This window comes from Mustela erminea, chromosome 14 (genome assembly GCF_009829155.1).
Source record: "Mustela erminea isolate mMusErm1 chromosome 14, mMusErm1.Pri, whole genome shotgun sequence".
NCBI lineage: Eukaryota > Metazoa > Chordata > Mammalia > Carnivora > Mustelidae > Mustela > Mustela erminea.
Window position 1 is genome coordinate 65,360,972 of NC_045627.1, and position 25,481 is coordinate 65,386,452.

The following is a 25,481-nucleotide window of genomic DNA, read 5'->3' on the forward strand; positions in this document are numbered from 1 at the left end:
GTAGTATTTTGGTAAAGAAGAAAACACTCATTAAAATAATAATAATGCCTTTAAAAAATAAAATAATGCTGGTGACCAAACTGGATTATCAATGGAGAAAAAAACTGATTTACATTATATCTCATAACCCAATTTAATAAATCCCCCTGAAATGAAAGTGAATTTTAAAAAAAATTTTAAAGACTTTATTAGAGAGAGAGGGAGTGAGAGCATGAGCAGGGGTAGGCGCAGAGTGAGAAGCTAATTCCCAGCTGAGCAGGGAGCCCCTATGTGGGGCTTGATCCCGGGACCCTGAGATCATAACCTGAGCCGAAGGCAGATGCTTGACTGAGCCACCCAGGTGCCCCTTAAAATATTTTTTTAACTAGAAGATTTTAAAGCGTTTAAATGTTAAATGCTGCACAGAAGAAAAACAGGAGATTAAAATGAAAACAACAGAGTATATACAGGGAAAAATTAACAATACTATAGGTACAAGTTTTATCTCTAAAACTTTTAAGGGACTGACAGAAATCTACCAGAATAATACCCAGTCTCCAATGCCCTCTCATCCATAACTAACAGCAGATAAGAACAGTCCCACTGTGTCCACAGAAAAGACACTGAGGAAACATCCCACAACATTAATACAGACATGCATATTAAAACAATTATTACAGGGACGCCTGGGTGGCTCAGTTGGTTAAGCAGCTGCCTTCGGCTCAGGTCATGATCCCAGCGTCCTGGGATCGAGTCCCACATCGGGCTCCTTGCTCCGCAGGGAGCCTGCTTCTCCCTCTGACTCTTCCTTCCACTCTGTCTGCCTGTGCTCGCTCTCACTCACTCTCTCTCTGACAAATAAATAAATAAAATTAAAAAAAAAAAAAATTATTACAGTGCCACCTCACATCTATTATTAGGTGGGGGAAAAAAAGGAAGTTGGCTTTGGTTTGATGAAAGTTTTGGGTTTGGTTATACATGGCGGGTAGCACACTGGTACAGCCCTTCAGGAAGGAATTCTGTCTAGGAGAACTGTTAAATGACAGCTTCTGACCCAGCATTCCCATTTTCGGCACTAAATCACCAAGAAATAATGCAAAAGAAAAAAATATATTTTTACAAAGATATTTATAGTTGCGGCTATATATTTGAGCTAAAACCTGCAAGTGGCCCAGATGTTTGTCTGTGGGGGAGAACAGTATACTCATGCAATGGATATCCTGCCACTGGAAATGACAGATGTGGGAACTGCCAAACATTTTGGAAAGGACCATAGCGAGCGATGGTAATTTTAAAATGAAATTCAATTTATAAAGATAGAGGTGAAGATACGCTACATAAAATTACGCCTCCGTAAACACACCAGAAGAGGTAAATAAATGGTGCTTTGCAAGTGAGTTTCTAGTTCTTACATATTTATACAGATCTCTCTCACATAAGTGTTGATCATTAGATCTCTCAATTTACCTTTAACTAAATAGTAGAATCAATGAAGTTGTGGGAAAAGCCCAGAATGCACACTTAGGAAACTAGGATCTGAATCCCAGTTCAACCTCTTATTAATTATAGCATTCTGGTGAACTCACTTCTCTAACAGCCAATACCTTCCCCCAAGAAATGAGGACAGTATTTCTCACAATCATGGTTTTTTAAAATGACAACTAAAACAAAGTACCGTGTAAGTACAGAAAACGTCCATTCTTTTTACATAAATATAAATACAGGTAGTAGTTAATACCAATTAATAGTGTCATCCCTGAAGCTGATCCAATAACCATTTATTTTTCCCCTAACTAATTAATTACAATTATTAAAAACTGTTCCAATGTCAAACAGTAGTCCTCTTTCAGGGTGAATGATAAGGATTTGAGTGTACACACATTAAAGCTAAAATATGTTAGTGAATTTATCACTGGGTGAATGCGGTCCCTGGTTTCACAATGCTAGAGAGCAAGCCTCGTGATCAGAGAACTAAGCAGAGCAAAGGACAGTTAACAGGATGGACCAAAGAATTAAACTCTTAATGAGAAAGATCAGACTCCCTGTCAAATCTTCTCTGCAAATCCCTCCCAGGTTATAAAAGAAGACATCCTCTGTAGCTCACCTTTCGTCTGGAGTTAGGTCCAAGTTAAGAGGTAGAGATGAAACCAAAAATTGAATATTCTGGATCACAGCAGGAAGGAAGCAAGGGGGTTAGGATCAATGTATTTCCTGAACTGGGTGAAGGATAACACTTCTCTCATCTCTCTGATCACTTAACTGCCATTTGCTGACACTTTACTAAGGGTCAAAGCACTGCCCTAAGGGCCTGATCACCCTAGCAACAAACTTTCAAAGTTGAACTTAAAAAGCTGCTGCCAAACAGCAGGTGCAGGCGTCCTCTCCCACAACCTACACCATCCTCACGACACTTGGCTCTGGCCCTTCAAATCAAATTTCAACTTTGTCAAGCCACTCCCTTTGGCTCTGACTTGAGAAATAGTGCCACTTTGTTCAAAGCAGCTTAACAACTCAGCTTTTTCATCCCTTTTGTCCACTTCATCATCCTTGATGGTTAGTTTCCCTAGCTGGTGGTGAAATCCTATGGCTTCAGCACCTGAAAAACCAGAAGGAATAAAACAATCTTTCTCTGAAAACAGGTACCCATCCTCTCCTCCCTCCCCACTTGGGACCTGTCACAGTCCGGTCAAAGGGGCTGGTAGAACAAGGCAGCAGACGTGCCTAAGAAGACAGGAGCAGGTGCCCCTTGGAATTCAATAAGGACCCTTGTTCCCACCTTTGAAATGCTCTCCGGTTGGCTGTTTCTCCAACACACTTGCTGGTTTAAAGTGGGGGTGCTCCCCCCGAAAATGATTAGTGCCCTGTAAATAAACCTCTCACAGGGCTGTTAATGCGGGGTTAGAATCTCTAACCAGCCTGTGGGCCTGCTGGAACTCCCATTTTCCCAGCCCACCTTCTCTTGCCTCAGGCTCATTTTCCACTCGGGCCCCCTCCCTCTCCGCTTTCCGGCTCTTAGTCACCATTACAGTCTGACTGCATTCCTGGGCGCAAGACCTATTTTAAACAAAAACAACACAACATGCCCCCGTGGTAAGCTATGGGGCCCCTTAAAATCTTGGCAACAAGCGAGTCCAGAGGGACAGAAATTAATCTAGGCAGTTATCTAGAGTTCCCTTTCATTTCACATCTCCTCCCTCACCCGGCAAACTCAAAGCAAATAAATAAACCTAGTCTGAATAAAAATGCCTTGTGCTGAAGGAACGGAAACACAGGTATCTCAGGGAGGTCTGAGACTCCTGGATCCCAACTCAGTTTTCCTCCCTGCTCCATCCTGCAGTTCGGCTCCCCTGGATGCCGTGGAGGCCACCGCCCTGCATGACTGGCATGACTTCCATAAGCCTCAGTCCCTGCTGATTCCAGAACGCTGGCAAAGGTGGGGAGCCTGTCCACAAACGGAGAACAAGGCCACCTCAGGGCGCCTGGGGCTAAGGAGGGGAGACGGGACTACTCAGGACAGTGCTCATGGCTTGGAATTTTAACCTTGCCTCTTGATTTATTTGATCCTGCTTTCCAGAAAGATTGTCCCTTGTATTGCCTGTGCCTACCCTACCTTCTACCAGTACTAAGAATTCGGCTCTAATGTACAAGTATTTTTTTTTTAATGTAGTTAATTTTATTCTTTTTAAACCACAAAATAGAGTACTTTGGTGGTACAAACGTTGACTAGTCACAGTCTGGCCAACAGTTCCCATCTGGGAAGGAGGTAGTCACTCAATGGCCAGAACTCCTGAGGGGTCCCTTTAAAATGCTAACACCCAGGTTAAAAGACTCAGGCAGGCAAGGGCCTGGCGCAGCAGGCAGTGCACAAGTATTTAACCAGCCCAAGACAGGACACTCCTCACTCTTCATTTACACTTGCACTGGATTAAATCCTCCAATGGCCTCAGCAGCTGAGGCCTATAATTAAAATTTTTTAAAATTTTTATTTATTTATTTGGTTGGTTGTTTGAGATCAAGAGGGAGAGAACAAGCACAAGAGGAGGAAGGGGCAGAGAAGGAGAGAGGAAGAGAGAATCCTAAGCAGGCACCACACTCAGGACAGAGCCGGACATGGGGCTCAATCCCGCCACCAGGAGAAAGTGACCTGAGCTGAAATCAAGAGTCAGACACTCAACAGACTGAGGCACCCAGGCACCCCAAATAAGATTTTTTTTTTTAATCAACGAGTAATCATTATATTGTGTTAAACTGCTTACCCTTCTGGCCAGGAAACAGGGACACAGCCCGAACAGCCAGGGTGAAGTGAGACTGTTCCCCACCGTGATGAGAGGACCATGTACAAGATGAGGCAGCGGACCCACCTGTCCCCTGCAAGGTCTCACCTTGCTCATCCGACCGTACCTCCTGTGGTCCCACAGCACACAAGCAAACTCTGGCCAAGCCCATCTCTTCTACATTCATTCCTACCCTGTATCTTCTCCTGAATTGTCAGCACCAGCCTAGCCTGTCCCAGACAAACGCTTGCTTCTCTGTTCTGGGCACTAGTCAAATTCACCCATTCTGCACGATCCAGCTTCCACCTCTACTTTCCTAAGTCCTGCAAACAGTCCTCTCCCTCTCATGTGAACCCCTGGACTGAACGTACCACAAACTGAGGCACTGTTAACTTTCTGCGGCTTTATGCCTTGTTTGTCCAATCCAGTCCTAAATTCCACAGGATAAAGTCTTAGCCTCTTAGTACTTCTAAAAGTACATCCCAACGGGCATGCGGCAGAGCAGTGGTACACCAGAAACCCCGAACAATTGTGCCATTACACTTTAAACAATTTCTAGAATTGACTTTCATTCAACTCGAGATCCACCCACTTTCATGAAGATTTCAGACAAACCACTGAGCCACAATGTGGCCCCTGGCCCGATTTGCTGCAAATAAAATAAAGATAATGTGTCTGGAGGAAGGTATATGAATGGATATAAGAGAACAAGATCAAGGCAGTAAACAGTTCTACTCAAACAGGAACATACCAGATGGTGAATAAATAAATATACAGGTTTTCAACTTTCTAAAACTTGTTTTTTTTTTTTTTTAAAGATTTTATTTATTTATTTGACAGAGATCACAGGTAGGTAGAGAGGCTGGCAGAGAGAGAGAGAGAGAGAGGGAAGCAGGCTCCCCGCTGAGCAGAGAGCCCGATGTGGGACTCGATCCCAGGACCCTGAGACCATGACCTGAGCCGAAGGCAGTGGCTCAACCCACTGAGCCACCCAGGCGCCCCTAAAACTTGGTTTTTTCAAAGAACTTAACCTTTTAAACCTTTCATGTACTACCAAAAAATTCTAACACCATATAAAAGTATGTCTTAGACACAAAATGGGAGGACCCTGGGCCTATCATAACAGGTATTTTGATAGCTACTGTTTAGGAACCACTTAAGTCCTCCCTTTGGCAAGTCACACTTTCAACAATACTTGTAGCTTTTCAGGAGCCCAGACACACTACCTTCTAGCTTCAAAGTCCCTTCATAAAAATGTATAATACACCACATCTTTAGGAATTCAACCAAAGCCTCCAAATTCTTATGCTACAGAAACTTGAGGGAAGGAACTTGAGCAGATAAGTTACCTTAATGTGGTACCACATGTCAAAGCTGTCCAAAGAAGTTTCAGAAGCTCTAGGCATAACCTCAATTCATAACCCTGAATATAGGATTTAGGACTGTGTTCACACTCACCTTCATTTCCTCCTACTATCGGTCAAGTTCTGTATTTGCAAGGCACTTAACTGTGTATGTTCTCCAAGATGTTAAGAGATATTGGGGCACCTGGGTGGCTCAGTGGGTTAAAGCCTCTGCCTTCAGCTCAGGTCATGATCTCAGGGTCCTGGGATCGAGCCCCACATAGGGCTCTCTGCTCAGTGGGGAGCCTGCTTCCCCCCCACCCCGCCTGCCTCTCTGCCTACTTGTGAGCTATCTCTGTCAAATAAATAAATAAAATCTTAAAAAAAAAGAGATATTAAGCAATGGGAAAAAATGTATGGTCAAACTCTTTTTAGACAATGCTGGCTGAAACAAAATTAAACAGGTCTCTTGACTGCAGGACGTCTCAGTGTCTTTCATTTACCAACAGGCATTGTGAACCTCTAGGAGAAGCAATACAGAGCACAGCATTTCCCATACTCATTTGATCACAGAGTAAGTTTTTTCAAGAATCCCACAGTACAACTTTCAGAAAGGCTGATCTAGCAGTTTCTGAGCACAAACAACAGCAAGAAAGATGCTACTATTTTTTTGTGAACAGGCCATCCTCTCAGTGAGTCATGAATTAGGCACTAGCAGCTTCACAAGTGGACTTTATTCTCATACCTTAAAAATGACTTTTCCCTGGGCTCCCCATCTGAAATGTAAGGAATAATTACACTGCTCTGCTTCTCAGGGTTGTTTTTTATTGTTTTTAATCTTGCAACTGTGTTCCATATTAATCACTAAAACAGGTTCTCAGCCCAAGTAGCCAGGCTTCAAAATCCCTGGTGTCCTTCCAACCTGGATGAAGGGATGGAAAGAACATGAACCAGACACCACCCAGAAAGTTTTTACATCTCCAGTTTCGAGGCCAGTATGATAAAGTCAAACTGCAGCCAAGGTACTGGATAAATGAGAGGTTCTTCTTTAGTAACTCACTTCTAAAGAGACTCGGCCCCTCTTGGGCTCAAACAGCAGCACCAGTATCTGAATCTTGACTCACCTTTTCAATATGGACTTTCTTAACTGCCTCCCCCCACCCCACCGAGAAGCATGGGAGGTCAAAGCTGGAACTACAGGAAAGAAAGAAAAAGATGTACTGGAAGAAGACTATTTCCCCTTCTCTGCAGAGAAAGAACCCATTACAAGCTCATGAGCAAGGGAAATATCATTCCTGCTCATGAAAGAGCTTTCCTGCTCGTGAAAGAGCTTTCCAGGAAAAGTATCTCAACATATTTACTATAAAACAATTTAATTTCCCTGTCCCATCACCTGCCACCCCATCCCCGTTCCCCCCAAAAAGCCCACAGATTGTGGATTTCCTCTCATTCTTGGCAGAGTTACCAGAAGAAACACAATACCCCCTCCGGAGTGCTCCCAACAGCTGCTGGAACAAAATGGGGAGCTGGGGGTAAACTTCCAAAGCTGCCTCTAAAAAGGACCATTCCCCCTGCCCAACCAGGCAGCCAGTGAACATAAGACTTGTCTTTCCCTACTTTCTTAAAGCAAGGAGAGACCCCCAAAACGACAGCATCCCCTAGTTCAAAACATTTGCCTCCACCCATCTGATCTTCTCAACTTGACCGTAAGCTGAACGCCGTGTATCGTTAAGCCCCCACTCCATGTCTTTGCTAACATGCATTTCTTGAAACAGTCCTCTACTAGTATCTTTTATTTGTTTGCTTAACCCACCAACTTCCAAGTTTGGATTTTTACCAAACTCCTCGTCAGTATAATCGCCTTGTCTCTGTCCACCTCCCCAAAACCACATGCCTTGTACACACACACACATCCCTCCTTTCGGGTCAAAAGCCTTGAAAAGCAAAAGTCTAGGAACAAATTCAGCAATGACTAACTACACTATACCCCAGCCCTCTCCCTTTCACCAGACACTAAATGCGCTTCGGTTCTGGTAGAAAAGCCCCATCACCAGGCAGGGGAGAGACTCCCCCTACTCTTCAGCCTCTCAGCTGAGACCACCAACAAAGAAGTTCATGAATGTCAACTGGGAGCAGAGGCGATATCTCTCTCTGCTGAGGAGAAACTGGATGGAGCCTCCAGCATCATTCCCCAAAGGTGACAGCCGGGGTTGAGTGAAGACCGTGAAAACTGTACAAGAGCTGAGGGAGAAAATATAATGTAAGGAATGATTCGGAATCAGGGGCAGAAGAAGGTGGAGGGATGAACTGGCTGACCCCAAATGTCTTTTCCATCTCTACCTCCTATGATTCTTTGACCTCCAATTTTGTGCTGCAGACAAGGAATGGAAAGTCAACAGACGTGGCGATGTTTTGAAAGAGCCTGGCGGTCTGCTCTTGTCATTTAGTGGCCCTTGCGTGTATTTTTTAAGGTGTCTCTAAGCCCTGTCCTCATTTCACAGTTGTCACCTTTCTCAGCAATTTGAGCTTATGTCAAATACCAAAAAGAAGGAGAAGAAGAAAGAATGTACTGGCAATTAATTGTGGGCTAAAGAGGGGCAGCCCAGGGCCCATTGGGTGGCCCAGACTTCTAGGGAGGGCAATGAAGATGGTTTGGGTCTAATGGAGAACTGACTCAGAGCTGAGACAAGGCACCTAACCCTCTAACAAGAGATAAATTCTTTCTGCAGATAGTCTCATCCTAGGCTTTAGATCAGTTCAAGCACTCACATGATTTGGGATTCACAAACATACTCTTAATTAGCACAACCGCCTCATTTCCACTGACTATAACTGGATTTCCATCTGAATTCTGTTCAAATCTGAGCAAGACTGCTGAATAGAAAGGACTTTCCTCAGTAAACCAAATCTGGGGCTCCTGGGTGGCTTAGTCGGTTAAGCGTCTACCTTCGGCTCAGGTCATGATCCTAGGGTCCTAGGATTGAGCCCCGTGTCGGGCTTCCTGCTCAGCCAGAGAGCCTGCTTCCCCTCTCCCTCCACCTGCCACTCCCCCTGCTTGTGCTCTCTGTCAAATAAATAAATAAAATCTTAAACAAAAAGAAAGAAAGAAAGAAAGAAAGGAAGGAAGAAAGATAGAAAGAAAGAAAGAAAGAAAGAAAGAAAGAAAGAAAGAAAGAAAGAAAGAAAGAAAGAGAAAGAAACCAAATCTTTGGATTCTCAATCTTGTCTGATGGTTAACTCACCTGAGATAAATTCTGGAGCTGAGCCAAAATCTGTTTCTGTAGATCAGAGGCGTATGCCAATTTTCCAGAAAATTCAAAACTTGACTCTGTCCTCACTTTTTCAAACAGCTGATCTCATCTTAAATTTTCAACATTTACTGGCCTTAAGAAGAGTCTACCTAAATACTTCCTATTCCAGAACCAGAGATGAACCCAGCGCTAGGGTCAACCCAGAGTTAAGGTTACATTGTCACACAAAGATAATTCTTCCCTATTGTCTCAAGAATAATTTTTTTAAAATCTGTATGGTTCCTCAGTAACTTCACTGTCATTTTGATTTCAGCAGCTCACAATCTTTACCTGAAGGGAAGGTGCTAGGCACAGAGAATTCAAAGTATGGGGCAATGAAATATTTTCAGAGATCTCGTCCCAACAGGAGCTGCTCATTTTACAGACTGTGAAGACTCTGGGTTTCCTCCATGTTTTCGCCTTGAATGTTAGGAAATTCATCCCCTACCACTCAAGTTTTGGAAGACTGGAAAGGATATAAGCAGCGCTATATTCTGACATGGTCTTGGAAGAAAAGGCTTCTTCTTTTCTTCCAGTATGCACTGGGAGGTACTAACTGCACTAGACCGTTTCCTGCTTCCACAGGTGTATTGTTTTATTTATTTTAAGCCTGTGGACTGAACTCAGCTTTTATTAACTCACAAAATGATTAAAAATAAAGCCTTTCCAGAAAGGCTAAAGAGAAATACATGCAACTATGAAATTTTCAATCAACTACAGAACAAGTTAAGTGACTCCCCTTCCTAGGTAAGGCAGGAAGGCAAAGGAGAAAGCCTAAGCTATTTTAAGTTGCTAATTGTTTTCTGAAAATCACTGTTCAGACCTTAAATGTAACCAGGCAGCAACGCCTTCTCCAGGTCAGAGTTAGGAAAGGAAACTTTATGCTTTCTAGACCCCAAAAATGCTCTTAGGTGCAATCATTTTAAAACAAACAAACACACTCTGCTTATCTGTATCCATCTGACCACTTTGGACGTTAATCATCACTGAAATAGATACCCTGTTCCCCAGCCTCAAAGAGCTCCAAGTCTGCAAGACCCTGGCTGAGGAATGAATGTACATGCCAGGGCAAACCCCTCAGAGCCTTACTTCCTAAACACCCATTGTTAATTCTAGGCAAATCTACCACAAGTAAATGCAAGGGCGTACCAGCTATTGCGCAAAGGATAGCTAAAATAAAATTCAAGTTTGAAAACACACAGGACTTAATTTGGGAGGAATTAACATGAGACTGACCAAAGTATCTTTTAAATACTCTTAGATTATATAAACAGCTATACTGTATTCTCTGCTCTTGTTCATTTTCAGTATTAGAACTTACAGATAGCACCTCTGCTCTTCCACATGTCATACTGTCTACTTCTTGCATCTAGCCTTCATTATAAACCGACGAGGTTAAATTTCACTCATTTGCTCTTGAAGACCAAACTAGGTTAGCTTCCCCCCTACTCTTCAGGGAAAACTTAAAAGACCACTATATGAAACATTTCCTTGATTTTTATATTAAAGATATTTCTATTCCCCCAGGCTTCATAAAACCTTCAAAGAAAACTGATTTTAAACCAGATGACTGACTCAAACTGTTTTTGTGTTCACTTTTTTTTAAAAGCTCACAATACCTACCCATGTTCACTGTTTGGGCAAGAGGCCTGAAGGGAAGCAAATTATTTGTTTGTGGTTTTAAAGTGGCCAAAATGCCTTCAAGCACAAGTATAAGACCATTAACAAATCACAAGGAGCCAAAGCAGTTCATCTTACTCAACAAAGCTATGATCAGTTAGGAACAGCCAAACTGAATGGGACTTGCCCTGGGCCGGAAGGTCAGTAAACCTTAGCAGTTTGTGTTTCTGAGAATCAAGAGGCTCTTACAGCACGGAGTACAGACCCTAGGCCCACAGGTTCTGCTGTCATGCTTCCAAAATCATTCAGGACAGGTGAGAGAAACTAAGCTTTGTGTGTGTGTGTTTTCTCCCACCTCCTGTCTTTCAGTAGCACCTCCAATTCAAACCATCTCTTTTGCTAAGTATGGACTAGAGAAGCCAAGCAATGAAAGAGTTCCATTTCACAACAATTTATTGAATACCTACTATGTGCTGGACGCTGTGTTGGTTCTTCCGCATTCATACATTTAAGCCTCGTTTTACTGGGTAGTAAAATGTAAAAGTATAAAATTCTTTATAGATGATAAAACTCAGGTCCAGTGAGGCTGTGTAACTTCTGATTAAATGAAGTTTTGTGCTGTGCTCATAAAAACAGCCCACTGTCCAGTCTGCAGTTAACTAGTCCAAATCATAAACTATTGTCCTGCCACTATTCAAGCAGCCATAGTCTCATTATACTTTGGGCCCAGGCTCTCTGACGCCCTTAGAGGACTGGGGTGTATGCTGGCTCCCTCCAGGGATGACAACCACCTCTCTTGGTGGCTTATCACGTCTCTGCAGCTGTCCAGAAACAGACCACACTGGTAAACATTCTCTCCACCTGCTGTAACACGCATAACTTCTTCCCTCAACTCAGAAAACATGAGCAGTGACCCTGCTCTTTATCAAGTGCTGTGGTAAAACAACTTCCCTAGAAGGTCGGAGATACCCCATCCTAGGACATGGGCAAGAAATCAAAACACACATGGCTAATAAATAATAAAGGCTATCACCTGACAGTCTCAAAGCACTTTATACTATAAACTCATTTTCATTTTGTTGTTTTTGCTCACAGAACGAACACTCATTCCCATTATCTCTCTTTTAGAGCATTTGAAAAGGAAAGAAAAATAAACATCAATTCTTTCATTCAGTCAGTCTCTATAAGGAAAGAAAGCTTTGCCTTAGCTGGCTTGGGTTTCAGTCACTTTAGCCAACTTCCCTTAAAGGTCAACTGATCGGTCCTTTGAAAGAATTTTTCTTATAAGAAATGAAGGTAACAAGACTGCATGCCAAAAGATCCCAAAGAATCATTATCATACTAGATAACAAACCTGACTAGGTAACTAGACAAAATCATACCAGAATAAAAGTTAAGCAAAATAATCAGGTTCAAAATTTACAAAAGATTATAGTAACCTTGTACATCATTAGTAACACCCAGGTGAAAAACATACTGAAAAAGAGACTGCATTCACAATAAAAACAAAATACATAACATATACAGGAATACTTAGGAAAAAACTTGACAACAGATATGTAAGAACTTTACAGTAAAAACAAGAGAAACTTTTGAAAAGGCACAGAATTTTTTTTGCTAGGGAGTTGAATGGGAGTGGAGACCTAACACACCACATAAAAAGGATAAATCTAACCCTAATCGATATCAGATTCTACCAAAAAATAACAATATTTAAAACAGTAGGAAAATGGAAAAATATATCTGCAGAACAAAATGAAGTTCAGATGTGTGTGTGTGTGTGTGTGTCTATACACACCTTAACTTAATGACTGACAACATAAGCTTTCTAAAACAAAGTGAAAGAGAATTATTTAACAAAAGGTATAGTGATAACTAGGTAGTCGTTTAGGGGAAAAAAAGAGAAGGTAAACTCACCCTTGCACCAGAATAAAACTGATATTGATGAAAGTGTTAACTATCTTTAAAAAACCAAATATAAGAAAGCCAGCAGAATATCAAAAAGAAGATTCAAAAAAAAAGAAGAAGATTCATCAGGTCTGTGGAAAATTTGTAAATTCCTCAGCTTTGGGGTAAAAAAAGAAAAAAATGACAAAAGACCGACAGATTCTGACATATTTAAGTGTAAAACTTCTATAGGCTAAAAATAGGAAAGTAAAAAGGACTGGAGAAAATATTTGCATTAAAGATGACAGATGAGAGTCTAGTATCTATGACCCACAGGATTCCAAATTTATGAGAAAAACATCAAGACCCCAATAATAAATGGGCAAAGACTATGTACAGATGATCTCACAGGTGAAACAAACACATGGAAAAATATTTATGGGGGTCAGTAGTTTAAAAAAAAAAAGCAAAAAATAAAACTTTGGGATACAATCATATGACCATTTTAGCAGATTTTTAAATTTTCACATGCAACTGGTTTAATGATTCTTTGCTGGTGCCACCGTAACTTGGTAGAATTTTACAAACCATAACCTTTGATCCAGTAATGCCCATCTTGAGCATTTATCCTAAGGAACTAATTTAAAAATGTGTGGTATGTGACGTATCTCAAAAGCTGTTACCCAAAAATGCTTTATTCATTTCACTGTTGTCTATAATAGCAAAAATCTGGACACGACATTAAAGTTTAATATTAGAGGAATGTTTTTAATCTCATTATGATAGAGTTTACAAACATTTATTATGCACCTATTCTGGCAGGATCAGTAAAACAGCAACTGAGATGGGGGAAGAAGTATGCAACTGAAAAGTTATTTTAAATAAAGGTGGTGGTATTATAACACTTTGCGGCTTAAAGAACTAATGTTGTTATACTGTTTTAGAATTACTTTTTAAAGCCATAATTGGATGGAGTTTTAGGTGCAATCTAAAAAGCTTTTACTCACCCAATTCTCTTTTTTTTTTTTCCCCTTCCTATTCAACAGCTTAAATGGCTCAAGTACGTTTTCCACTCACAGGTCTCAGATCCTACCTAAAACAGGCCAGACTGCAGTACCATGCCTTGGTATACCACCTGGACCTAAACCAGTCCCCTGTCATAAGCAGGCACCCTTTTTTGTATCATTCTGCCTGTATCAAGTCAAACTACAGTTGGCACTTGGACCAGGGGCCTTCTTTTCAGGTCTGAGTCCTTTTCTCCATATTCGATTTTATCTGAATCCCGCAGCCTAACAACCTTCAGAAGAGGGGGAGCGGGTGAATGTCTGTAACAACGTTCTGATAGGCCACACAGTGGCCTTGGGTCCTACACCTGGACCCAAGGAGGCGCCAAGGAAGCCTCAGACCAGCCTGGCTCCTGGGGGTACTGAGGAACCGGGCCAGTTACCTTCTGCGAGGGAAGACACAATTACAAGCTGAAGGCAGTGCTTAAGATGGCTAATTGTGAGAAGCTGCCCAAGGAGGGTACCGACTGAGGGATGCTCAAGGGAGGCTTCCTGGGGGCGAAGGGGGGAGGGCTCCGATAGGAGAGGGGCCCTTGGGGAGGGGTCCCCGCCGAGGCCGGCTTTGGGCCTCGCCTTCGGGGTGCGACACAACCCCGGGCCGACCAGGCCGCGGCGCCCCGCCCTTTCCCGGGACGCCGGCCGGCCCGGGGCGGGGAGCGGGCGGGTGAGCGGGCGCTTACAGGTCGGTGCCGAGCCGCGTGAAGCCGGAGTTGAGCGAGGCCCGGGCTATCCGGCGCCAGAGCAGGTCGCAGCTGGTGAAGCGCCGCAGCCAGCGGCACACCTGCGCCAGGCGGCCGAGGGCCCGCATGTCCAGGTAGGAGCAGATGAGCAGCAGCAGCTCCTCCGGCAGGCGCAGGAGCGCTGGCCCCGCAGCGGGGCGGCCGGCCGGCTCCCTGGGCGCTGCCTCCTCCTCGGCCGCCGCCGCCACGGCCACCCCTGCCGCCCCAGCCCCTGCGATGCAGCCCCAAGCCTGAGCCCCTCGTCCCTGCGCTCTCCCCGGCCTCGCGTCCTCCCGCCGCCCAGGCCTGACTTTCCATTCCTCCTCCTTCCCATCCCCTCTTCCTCTAGCCTCCCTCCCCGCCCCTGCGCTCCCCTCATCTTCCCGCACGATCCTTCTCGCCCCTTCCTCCACGTTTCCGCCTCCCTCTCCTTCCTCCCCCGGGCCTGCCCTGGCTCCCGCCTCGGCCCCCAGCCCCGCTGCCTCCTTCGCTTTCTGCAGCCCCGGCTTCCCTTCCGCCCCGCTTCCTCTTCCGCCCTGCCCTGCTCCAGCTTTTCCCTTCCCCTTCGCCTTCCTTCGCTTCCCCCTCGCAACCCTCCCTTCCTGCAATTTCCTCGCCTCCCCGCCCTCGCCTTCGCCCGGCCCGCCGTTCCCGGGCGGCCCCGGGTGGCCCTGGCTGCCCATGAGCGGCCGCGGGCACAGCCCGAAGCAGAGGCGAGCTGCCGCGGCCGCCGCCGCCCCAGGAGGAGGCGACACCATGTCGGACCGGGTCACATGGGGCGGCGCGGGCCGAGACCTGGGCCCGCCCCTCACACCCGCAGCCGTGGAGCCGCTGCGGGGTGCGGGCCAGGCCAGGGAGCGGGCCCCCTCCCCCATGGGCAGGGCCGCCGGGAGCATCGGATGGAAGCACATGCATTCATTCTTCAGGCATGTGAGGCCGGCTGCGGGGCGCCCAAGGCCCCAAAAGAGCTTCCGCCTTCTACGAATCTACCTAGTAGTACCTCTGCCCTCAAGAAGCATCCACTTGGGTGGCTTTCCCTCTCTAGGAGCCCTCCTCTTCCCTGGGTGATGCCCCCTTTGGACAGGCCACTTCCCAGGGCCTCGGACACCGCAGCCCTGGGACTTGGCACTTTCCCTGGGCCGGGTCCTCCCGCAGGGTCGGAACCCGCTCAGGACTGTGAGTTGGTGTTTTAGACATTTGGGAGGCTGCAGTCCTCCAGGTCCTCAATCAGTAACTCCCAGTGATGTTATTAGGAAATGACAAAACCTGGGGCTTCTTACTATTTACCACACAAGTGCAAATGGATTCTCCAAGGTCACCCAGGAGTCCTTCCCCAACACCACGCATTCCATTCACAAGGGCACCAATCTGAAGGGAGAGCTAAGAAAACCCTACTGAAGTCTACGCAAGCTGTCCAACACATCCTGCCAGACCCTTGTAGCTACTGAGTATCTGAAAGGTGGCTGCTCCAAACTGAGGTGTGCTATGGGAAACATACAACAGATTTTGAAGACATATAAGAAAAAGCATGTTACTTACCTTAATACTTTCATGTTACATGTTGAAATGATAAAGATTTTTGATGCACTGGGTAAATAAAATATATTTTAATGTAACTACTAGGTAATTTATAGAAGCCCCTGGATGGATCAATCAGTCGAGCATCAACTCTTGATTTGGGCTCAGGTCATTACCTCAGGGTTGTGAGCTGGAGCCCCCATCAGGCTCTGTGCTCAGAGGGTAGCTAGCTTGAGAGTCTCCTTCCCTCTGCCCCCCTCTTGCCCACACTAAATAAATTTTAAAAATCTTTTAAAATAAGGGGCGCATCAGTCATTAAGCTTCTGCCTTCAGCTCAGGTCATGATCCCAGAGTCTTAGGATAGAGCCCAGAGTTGGGCTCCCCCCTCAACTGGGAGCCTGCTTCTCCCTCTCCCGCTTCTGCTCCCCCTGCCTGTATTCCCTCTTGTGCTCTGTCAGATAAATAAATAAAATCTTTAAAAAATAATAAAAATTAAGTGCAAATTAAAAATTAAATAAAACTGTACATGTGACTTGCATTTATGGCCCCAACTGTTTTTCTATACATAGCACTGGACTAGGCAGTAAGATTTGGGAAGAAGATGACTAACCCTGTGTAGCCTGTACCCCAAATCCTGTTTGAGCATTTTATTTTGTATTTATATCTGAAGGCCCGTTTTCAGGGAGCAAGAATGAATGGGAAATCACCTCTGGAAATTATTCGATACCTAGGAGAGCCAAGGGGAGACCTAGGAAAGCTACGACACAGCATTATTATGCTGCAGAAGCATTGTAACAAGGTCAGACCGGAATCTGGCTTTGCCCTAGAATTACTTTTTGATCTTAGCAAAACAACAACAAAAAACCCCACCTATCTTGGCCTTTTAGTGTTCTCAGTTTATAGTGGAGATAATGCCTCTGCCTTACTTTCGAGGGATAAATGAGATGATCCCTGTAAAATGCTTTGAACTCCTCTAAGAAAATGCTCAGTAATAGTTACAGGTCAAATCCTGTTACAAAAAATACCCTTAAAAAAAAAAAGAAAAAGAAATGCAACAAAGGCTTTGAGTAGAAAAAGATTTCCAAACTCCAGCCAGTGGTTTACTTAAATAAAAATAATATTTGATATGATATTCAGGACAACTAAAGAATTTAGACTATCTCTTAAAGATGATTATAAAGAAATTTATTCATAGGTATCCTACTGTTAGAAGGTTTGAGGCAGGAATACTACAAACTAAGGCCAGGTCATCAACTCAACATTTATTGATTTTGCTACATTTATGTACCATGAGCCATGATGGAAGGAAGACAAATGAATATAGCATATGGTTCTTATATTTTGTGTTCAGATTTAGATATATTTGTAATTTCTTATTATTTGACTATTTTTTAACCATTCCTCTATAGAGTAAAGCTGAGTTTATGCATATGACCTAGTTTTACTGGAGAACTAGAAGACACAAAAACTTATTTAATTAACCCAACATAAATCAAGTCAAAATCCACCTTCACAGAAATGTAACTTATTCTTTACCCTATGTTACCTTTATTGATGGAGAAACTACACCATCATTTAAAATCATCAAATCACACTCAAACTAGAAATCAAGTGAACTGTTTGAACTAGAATTTATGGTTTAATGATTCACCCCAAAAAAGCCTACTATGTAGAAAGGCAAAGCCAAAATGGAAAATTGGCATATGTTCTGTTACTTGGTGGTGATGTGTATCCCTAAAGTCCTGAGCATGAGAAGAAACCCAGGTAATTTTTACCTCAAAATTCTTTTTTTGGGATAAAGCACTTAAAAAAAAAATCAACTATGCCTGAAAGATGGGTTTATAATGAAAATAAATGTATATATTCTTCATGGAGTACCTGAAATAAAATAAATATATTAATATTTATATTAATATAAATATATTAATAGTTCCCCAAAAGGGAGATAGAAAGAATACAGTGGACTTCAGAATATTTTTAAGAAAAGTCATCAATTCCCTTGAAGTTCAAATTCAGGAAGCAATCACAATAAAATAACGTAGAGAGTGAAATTTACCTTTATTTTTATAAGGCTTTTTATTAAAATTTTAATTTGCATACTAATAAGTAAACTGAGGACATTAGACTACTTTCAACGTAGTCAGAAACATGGAACGGAGAATATATTAAAACTTAACACTCAGGGCACCTGGTTGGCTCAGTTGTCAGGTGTCTGCCTTCGGCTCAGGTCATGATCCCAGAGTCCTGGGACTGAGCCCCGCATTGAGCTCCCTGCTCTGCAGGAAGCCTGCTTCTTCCTCTCCCTCTCCCCCTGCTTGTGTTCCCTCTCCAGCTGTGTCTCTCTCTGTCAAATTAAGAAAAACAACCACCTTAAGACTCAATATGAACTTCATATTGGGTATTTAGAAACACTAGCATTATTTACTTTGAAAGAGGATTTTTAAGTATAGAAATAAAGTTCTTTGTGCATGTCCATGTAAGTGATGTGCATAGTAGTGACTATTGCTGTTATAGGTGATAATGTATGCTTGGGATTGTCAACAATACTAGAAGTGTGTGTTCCATCCACTCTTATAAACATAGGAGGCAGTCTCAGACAGGAATCTATGTACCCATTGGTCAAAGACTCGGGGCTCCAGCCTTCAACTTTAGGAAGTGGGCAGATTTAACAGAGGAATCATTCTGAGATGAATTAGAAAGAGATTATTTTGTGAATGATAGTTTTCAATGGCATATACCGGTTCAGATGCTCATCATTATTCTTATATAATAATAATAGCTTCTATTTATTAAACACTATTGATCAAGCACTATTACAAGAGCTTTCCATGTATTATCTTGATCCTATCAACAGTCAAATGAGGAAGATACTATTAACCCAGTTTTTTGCAGGAGATGAGACTGAGGCCTGTGGCCTCATGGTTCCTAACTGGCAGTCTAGCCCCAAAGCTAGACTCTGAACCATGCCTTTACCATACATAGCAGAGAATGGAAAAAGACACTGAATTCAGGGTCCTCTGAGATCCCTAGCAACTGATAGACACACTTAATAGTAGTATACTTCACCTCTGACCATCAAGCAATTCTGGTATCTAAATAAAAGTTGCTTCTAAGTAGTTAAAGTAACTCCTTTCTCATCTACAACACTTTCTAAGAGTTAACTATGTAGACCTCCAGCCTCTTAGTGCTATCCTTAATCTTTCTGCAAAACTTTAAAGGGACTTGTAGGAACTAATCTATCTTGCAAAAGAACATTTAACTAAAGTTTAACAATTTGCTTCAGCTTCAATTTCCTTTGTTAAATTTAAATAACAATATATGGGGGCACCTAGTTGGCTCAGTCAGTTAGGAATCTGCCTTCAGCTTAGGTCATGATCTCTGGGTGCTGGGATCAAGCCCCACGTCGGGCTCTCTGCTCAGCAGGGAATCTGCTTCTCCCTCTCAATCTCTTTCTGTACTCTATGTCTCTCTCAAGGAAATAAATGAAATCTTTACAAATAAATAAATAAAATAACCATATATGTATGGTACATATTATATAACCCCTTTTTGTAAATTTATCCCTGTTTGTAAATATGCAAGGGGAGATTTTGTGAAATGATGCTAATAATGGTTCTTTCTATACCATATAATTTAATAATTCCACTAATGGGTATGTACCCAAAAGAAACAAAACACTAATCTGAAAAGATAAAGTGCCGCTACATTTATTACAGCATTATTTACAATAGCCAAAATACAGAAACAACCTAAGTGTCCATATATGATGGAAAAGGAAGATGTGGTGGTGTATGTATACACACACACACACACACACACACACACACACACACACCCCTCTGCTGCAATATTATGTAGCCATAAAAAGGATAATATTAGGCTACTTGCAACAATATGGATGGACCTAGAGGGTATTATGCTAAGTGAAATAAGTCAGACTGAGAAAGACAAATACCATATGATTTCACTCATGTGAAATCTAAAAAACAAAACAAATAAATAAACAAAAAGTAGAATCAGACCTATACATACAGAGAACAAGCTGGTGGTTGCCAGAGGGGAGGGGGAGGGGACTGGGCAAAATAGGAAGGACAGTGGGAGACACAGGATTCCAGTTATGGAATGAGTAAAGTCACAGGAATAAGAGGCACAGTATAGGGAATATAGCCAATAACACTATAATAGCGTTATATGGTGACAGATGGTCACTACCTTGTGTAAGCACAGCATAACGTGTAAAGAAATTGAATCAGTATGCTGTACACCTGAAATTAACACAATATTGTGGTCAACTATACTCAAATGAAAAAAAAATTGTTTAAGCAAGCTCCAGGCCCAGGATGGAGCCCAACACAGGGCTGAACTCACAACCCTGAGATCAAGACCTGAGCTGAAATTAAGAGTTGGACACTTAACTGAGCCACCCAGGCACCCCTCAAATAAAATTTTTTTGAAAAATAATGGTTAGGGGCGCCTGGGTGGCTCAGTGGATTGAGCCGCTGCCTTCGGCTCGGGTCATGATCTCAGTGTCCTGGGATCGAGCCCCGCATCGGGCTCTTTGCTCAGCGGGAGCCTGCTTCTCTCTCTCTCTCTGCCTGACTCTCCGCCTACTTGTGATTTCTCTCTCTGTCAAATAAATAAATAAAAAATCTTTAAAAAAAAAAAAATAATGGTTATTTCTAGGTAATAAATTTTTAGGTTTTACTTTGTACTTTTCTGTATTCCTTGATTTATTTAAAGAGGAAGCATGTATCACCTTTACAAAGTCAATAAAGCCTATCAAAAAGAAAAAGCCGTCATGAGTCCAAACACACCATGCAATAAGAAAGTTGGAGATTTGAAGCCTAAATTATTACCAGAATTTTTTTTTTTAGATTTTATTTATTTATTTGACAGAGAGAGAGCTCACAAGTAGTCAGAGAGGCAGGCAGAGAGAAAGGGGGAAGCAAGCTCCCTGTGGAGCGGAGAACCTGATGTGGGGCTAGATCACAGGACCCTGAGATCACGACCTGAGCCGACGGCAGAGGCTTAACCCACTGAGCCACCCAGGCGTCCAACCAGAATTTTTAACTAGCCACCTAAGTTTCATTAAACTTTATTTATTCCATCTAAAATGTGTATCATGTATTAGTAAAATAAAGAACAAATTAGAGTATTAGAAATGAGAAGAGGGGGTCCTGGGTGGCTCAGTGGGTTAAAGTCTATGCTTTTGGCTCAGGTCATGATCCCAGGGTCCTGGGATTGAGTCTTGCATTGGGCTCTCTGCTTCAGTGGGGAGTCTGCTTCCTCCCCGTCCCTCTGCCTGCTTGTGATCTCTGTCAAATAAATAAATAAAATCTTAAAAAAAAAAAAAAGAAAGAAACGAGAAGAAATAAGAGGTCTAACAATGCATACTGTATCTATAAACACAAGAGCATCTCACAAATAGAAGGATGGAGTCTAAAGTTTTGGTTTCAGAAATTATCGGGTTGGTAGTTTATATTCATCATGTTCGATATACCGCCAAGATCTTCTGTTTTTTTAATGAATCCACCATCTTTGTCCTATTCAAAGACAAAAGATTTTTATTTCATATGAAACAACTTTAAGGTAACTGGGTGATGGGCCTTAAGGACAGCACTTGAGGTAATGAGCAACGGATGAATCACTAAATTCTACCCTGAAACTAATAATACACTATATGTTAACTAAATTGAATTTAAACAAAAATAAATAAATAAAAAGGACAGTTTAAAAATACTTTCTGCAGAAAAATACCAGAAGGAAATATGAACAAATGCTAGAAACGGATGCTTGTAAGAGATGGAATCATGGATAGTTCTACTGCTGTTGCTTTACACTTTTTCTGCATTTTTAGGTCTTCTGCAGTGAACAGGTATTACATAATCAATTCTTGAAAAATCCTAATAAGCATTTACATCTAAATGTAAGAAATAATTAAATTAGTTCATTTTAATATTTTAGTATTAGTTCATTTTAATATTAAATTATAAAATAAAGTATTAAAGTATAAAAATAAAACATTAATTTTATACATCATCCATGCAGAAGAATCCCTAATAATTTGTGTTCTATTTCGTCTTCACTAAGGCAGAGTATTAACTCTCACCCACTCCTAAAGTGAGGGCTGCACATAGCGATTCCTTCTAAAGAATACAATATGGAAAGGCCGGGGAGAGTAAACTTATAGTGGAGAAAGCTGACAAACACTATTTCAGCCAGGTGATCATGGTCAACATCAACAGTGATAAGTCATATTGATAGAGGGTACCCTTGATATATTGTGATGAAAATGGTACTTTTTTTTTCTTTAAGCTTTTACTTATTTATTTGAGAGAGAGAGAAGGAGAGTGCATGTGGTGGGGCAATGGCAGAGGGAGAGGGAGAAGCAGACTCCTGGCTGAGCAGGAAGCGTGACACAGGACTTAATCCCTGGACTCTGGGATCATGACCCAAGCCAAAGGGAGATGTTTAATTGACTGAGCCACCCAGGCACCCCTGAAAATGGTACTTTATCTCTGTGGCATTCCTCCCCAAAACCTATAATCTCAGTCTAATAATGAAAAAAAAAAAATCAGACAAATCCCAACTGACAGACATTTTACAAACTAACTGACCAGTGCTCCTCAAAAATGTCAAGACCATCAAAAACAAGGGAAGTCTAAGAAACTGTCACAGCCAAGAAGTGCCAAAGGAGACATGACAGCTAAATTTAATGGGCTATCCTGGAGCAAAAAAGAAAAAGGATGTTAGATATAAACGGGAATTCTGATTGGTCCATTAATCATTACAAATACATGATACTGGGGTGCCTGGGTGGCTCAGTGGGTTAAAGCCTCTGCTTTCGGCTCAGATTATGATCCCAAGGGTCCTGGGATTGAGCCCTGCATCGGGCTCTCTGCTCAGCAGGGAGCATGCTTCCCCCTCTCTCTCTGCCTGCCTCTCTGACTACTTGTGATCTCTGTCTATCAAATTAAAAAAAAAAAGAAAGATTCATTTTCCATAAGGACAGATATCATTCCAAGATACTGTCCTAACTTTACAACTATGAGAAAATAGACATTTCCAAGTACCAATTTTTATAGAAATGATATTATGTATTTAAATATATAAATGTAAATATACACACATATATACAAAATTTAAGGACTCCATACTCCACATGTATAATGAGTAGAACAAGGGGGTTGACAGGATACAAATACAAAATGTAACTGTGGGGAAGAGAAAATAGATTCCCAGATCTGCCAGTTAGGTAATGTTATCATTAATCTGAGATAGCCTTCTCCATGTCAATAGGTGATATAGAGTACACCATCTGCATTAGGATAAGATAAACTCCTGAGTCACCAGGTGGCACCAGAATTTGTGATTTTTCTGATCTCTGTCAGTAGGAAGACTCATTTGGCACAAGATGATAGAAGATATAAAACTTAAAGATGAAAGAAACCACAAAATCTTGTGAAATTTTCATCATCAACTGGGGATGTCTTTAAATAAATAAATATATACTTATAAACCAATATCCATACAAACATACATAGATAAATAATGGGCATCCAGCTGGCACAGTCAGGTGAGCACCAACTACTGGTTTTAGCTGAAGTCACGATCTCAGAGTTGTGAAATCAAGCCCCACATGGGGCTCTGCACTCAGCATGGAGTCGGCTTGGGATTCTCTCTCCCTCTTCTCCCCTCCTGTTCCCCCCCGCTAAAATAAATAAATCAATCTTTTTTTCAAAAAAGAATACGTGGAAGTATGATCTTATAAGTTCTCTTCTAAGGAAAGAGTGATAATTATGCTCTAGAAAAAAATTTAGTATTTTTAGTAGTTCTGGAAGAAAGTGCCAGACCAAATATAAATATTCAGCTCAGGTCATGATCTCAGGTTTATGAGATTGAGTCCTGTGTCCCACATGGAGCCTGCTTAAAATTCTCTTTCTTCCTCTCCCTCTGCCCCTCCCTGCAACCCTCCCTCTATTTAAAAAAAAAAAAAAAAAGAGAGAGAGAGAGAGAAGGGGAGAGAGAGAAACACAAAAAGCAACTTTTCTGGAGTTTCAATTGCATTATTCTGAACAGATGGTGGGGTTGTATTCAGTTGTTAAATATGAACAAAACTTTGGATGTAAGTAAAATAAGAATAAGTCTTGTTTAATTTTTTTGGTTTTTACTTTAGTAAAAAAAAATGGATATACACACACACATTCATATACTACATCAAGAGAAGTTATGGCTTTTGTACTAAAATTGCACTGTTATCCTTGAGATCCTGTCTCAATGCTCCTTAAAAATTATATATTCTATATAATGTGCCTATTTTCTTTTCTATAGCAGCTGTTTCAAACACAAATGCAGAGATGAATGAGGAAAATCCCCTACATTTAAAATCCACCATGGAGAGAAAAGCAGGAAGAGGTCCAAGCTAGCCCCTGGGGATTTTCCCAGGTTCAGTAGATTGACCTGGAAAACAAGGAGTACAGCTTGAGCTCTTCTTCCTTTAACAGCGCAAGCACTGGTCAGAGAAGTTTCCAAACACATGGAGCTTAGTGAGACCACCTGCTCCTGACACAGGACAATGGCTACTGGACCACCAACTCTGTTGCTTCAAGTCAACACCAGCTCTCTTTTACAACAGATGACAGGCTTTCTGCCAGAAGAGTCTCCCAGTAAGAGTGAGCAAAGAAAAGCTAAACTTCTATATGCAAGAGAAGATCATAAATCAGGAGCAAAATGAACACATTAAAAAGCTGAAACTGAACTTGGTCTGAAAGTAGAACCAAACAATAATCACACAGATATCAGCCCTACTCAGGCAGAGTTAAGAGTTCAAATCCTTACTTGGCAATGGCATGGGCTTCCAAGTGCTATGGAGCCACCAATAAGTAGAGAGAAATTTCCTGCCCATGCATGCTTTAAGCATGACCAATCTCGGGGCTACCCTGGACCTCTTCCTGCTTCGGGGGATCTAATCTATAACCTCCCAAGAGCTTCAGCTCTTAGACCACTCAATAATAGGAGAGAAATCACAATGGTCAGGTCCCACAGCTTGCCTCGCTCTCCCAAAAGAGCTGAGGTCAAGTAGAAGTTCCAATTTCTCAGTTTTGCCTCCTTAGTCATATATGAGATAGCATGTCGAATTGGTTTTTAATTAGAGGTGTATGAAGCAACATTTAATAATACTTTGTAGGTTAAAGGAATTAAAGCTCATATCAGCTATTGGAAGGAAATTCTAAAACCATAATCTTATGTTAACCCATATAGAAAAATCAATGAAAATTGGGGTTTTAAATGTTTAAGCAGTTATGTCATGACACAAACCAGGCGGGATCCATGATTATACTGAGAGGAAATAATTCAAAAAATCATTCCAAGTCTTGACGTCACACATCTTCCATAATGCAATTTTTTTGAAAACTATAAACCCATATCCCTTTGGATTTTTTTTTTTACATTTTTAATTGTTTAGAAAATAAGTCTGAAAATTTGTCCAAGAGCCCTCCACGTTTCAACTCAGTCACTTACTTACAGCACCTAGGATAGAGTTATAGATACAACCTGTGAAGAAACAAGCCACTGACAGACAAGAGAAGCATTTGGAACATATGTATATACACTGTTTATTTTTTTTTTTAAGATTTTATTTATTTATCAGAGAGAGAGAGGGAGAGAGAGCGAGCACAGGCAGACAGAATGGCAGGCAGAGGCAGAGAGAGAAGCAGGCTCCCTGCCGAGCAAGGAGCCCGATGTGGGACTCGATCCCAGGACGCTGGGATCATGACCTGAGCCG

General features: G+C 42.0%; 1 protein-coding gene across 7 annotated transcripts in view; it reads right to left on the bottom strand.

Moving 5' to 3' along the window:
* The window catches only part of FBXW4 (F-box and WD repeat domain containing 4), an 82,145-nt gene extending 67,172 nt beyond the window's left edge, over window positions 1-14,973 (bottom strand). Inside the window, exons 1-2 of one of the 7 annotated variants that reach the window (XM_032313806.1) lie at window positions 14,138-14,223; window positions 2,084-2,575 (exon numbers count right to left, since the gene is read on the bottom strand). Coding sequence is in view for 3 of the 7 variants with exons in the window: in XM_032313803.1 (XP_032169694.1) it covers window positions 14,138-14,934 (797 nt within the window). In the remaining 4 variants the exon portion in view is untranslated. Of the gene's footprint in view, window positions 1-2,083; window positions 2,576-2,755; window positions 4,004-14,137 lie in introns of those variants that run through there. The other 6 variants (XM_032313808.1, XM_032313805.1, XR_004278895.1 and 3 more) reach the window with 6 other exon arrangements.
* Between the last annotated feature and the right edge of the window lie 10,508 nt (window positions 14,974-25,481).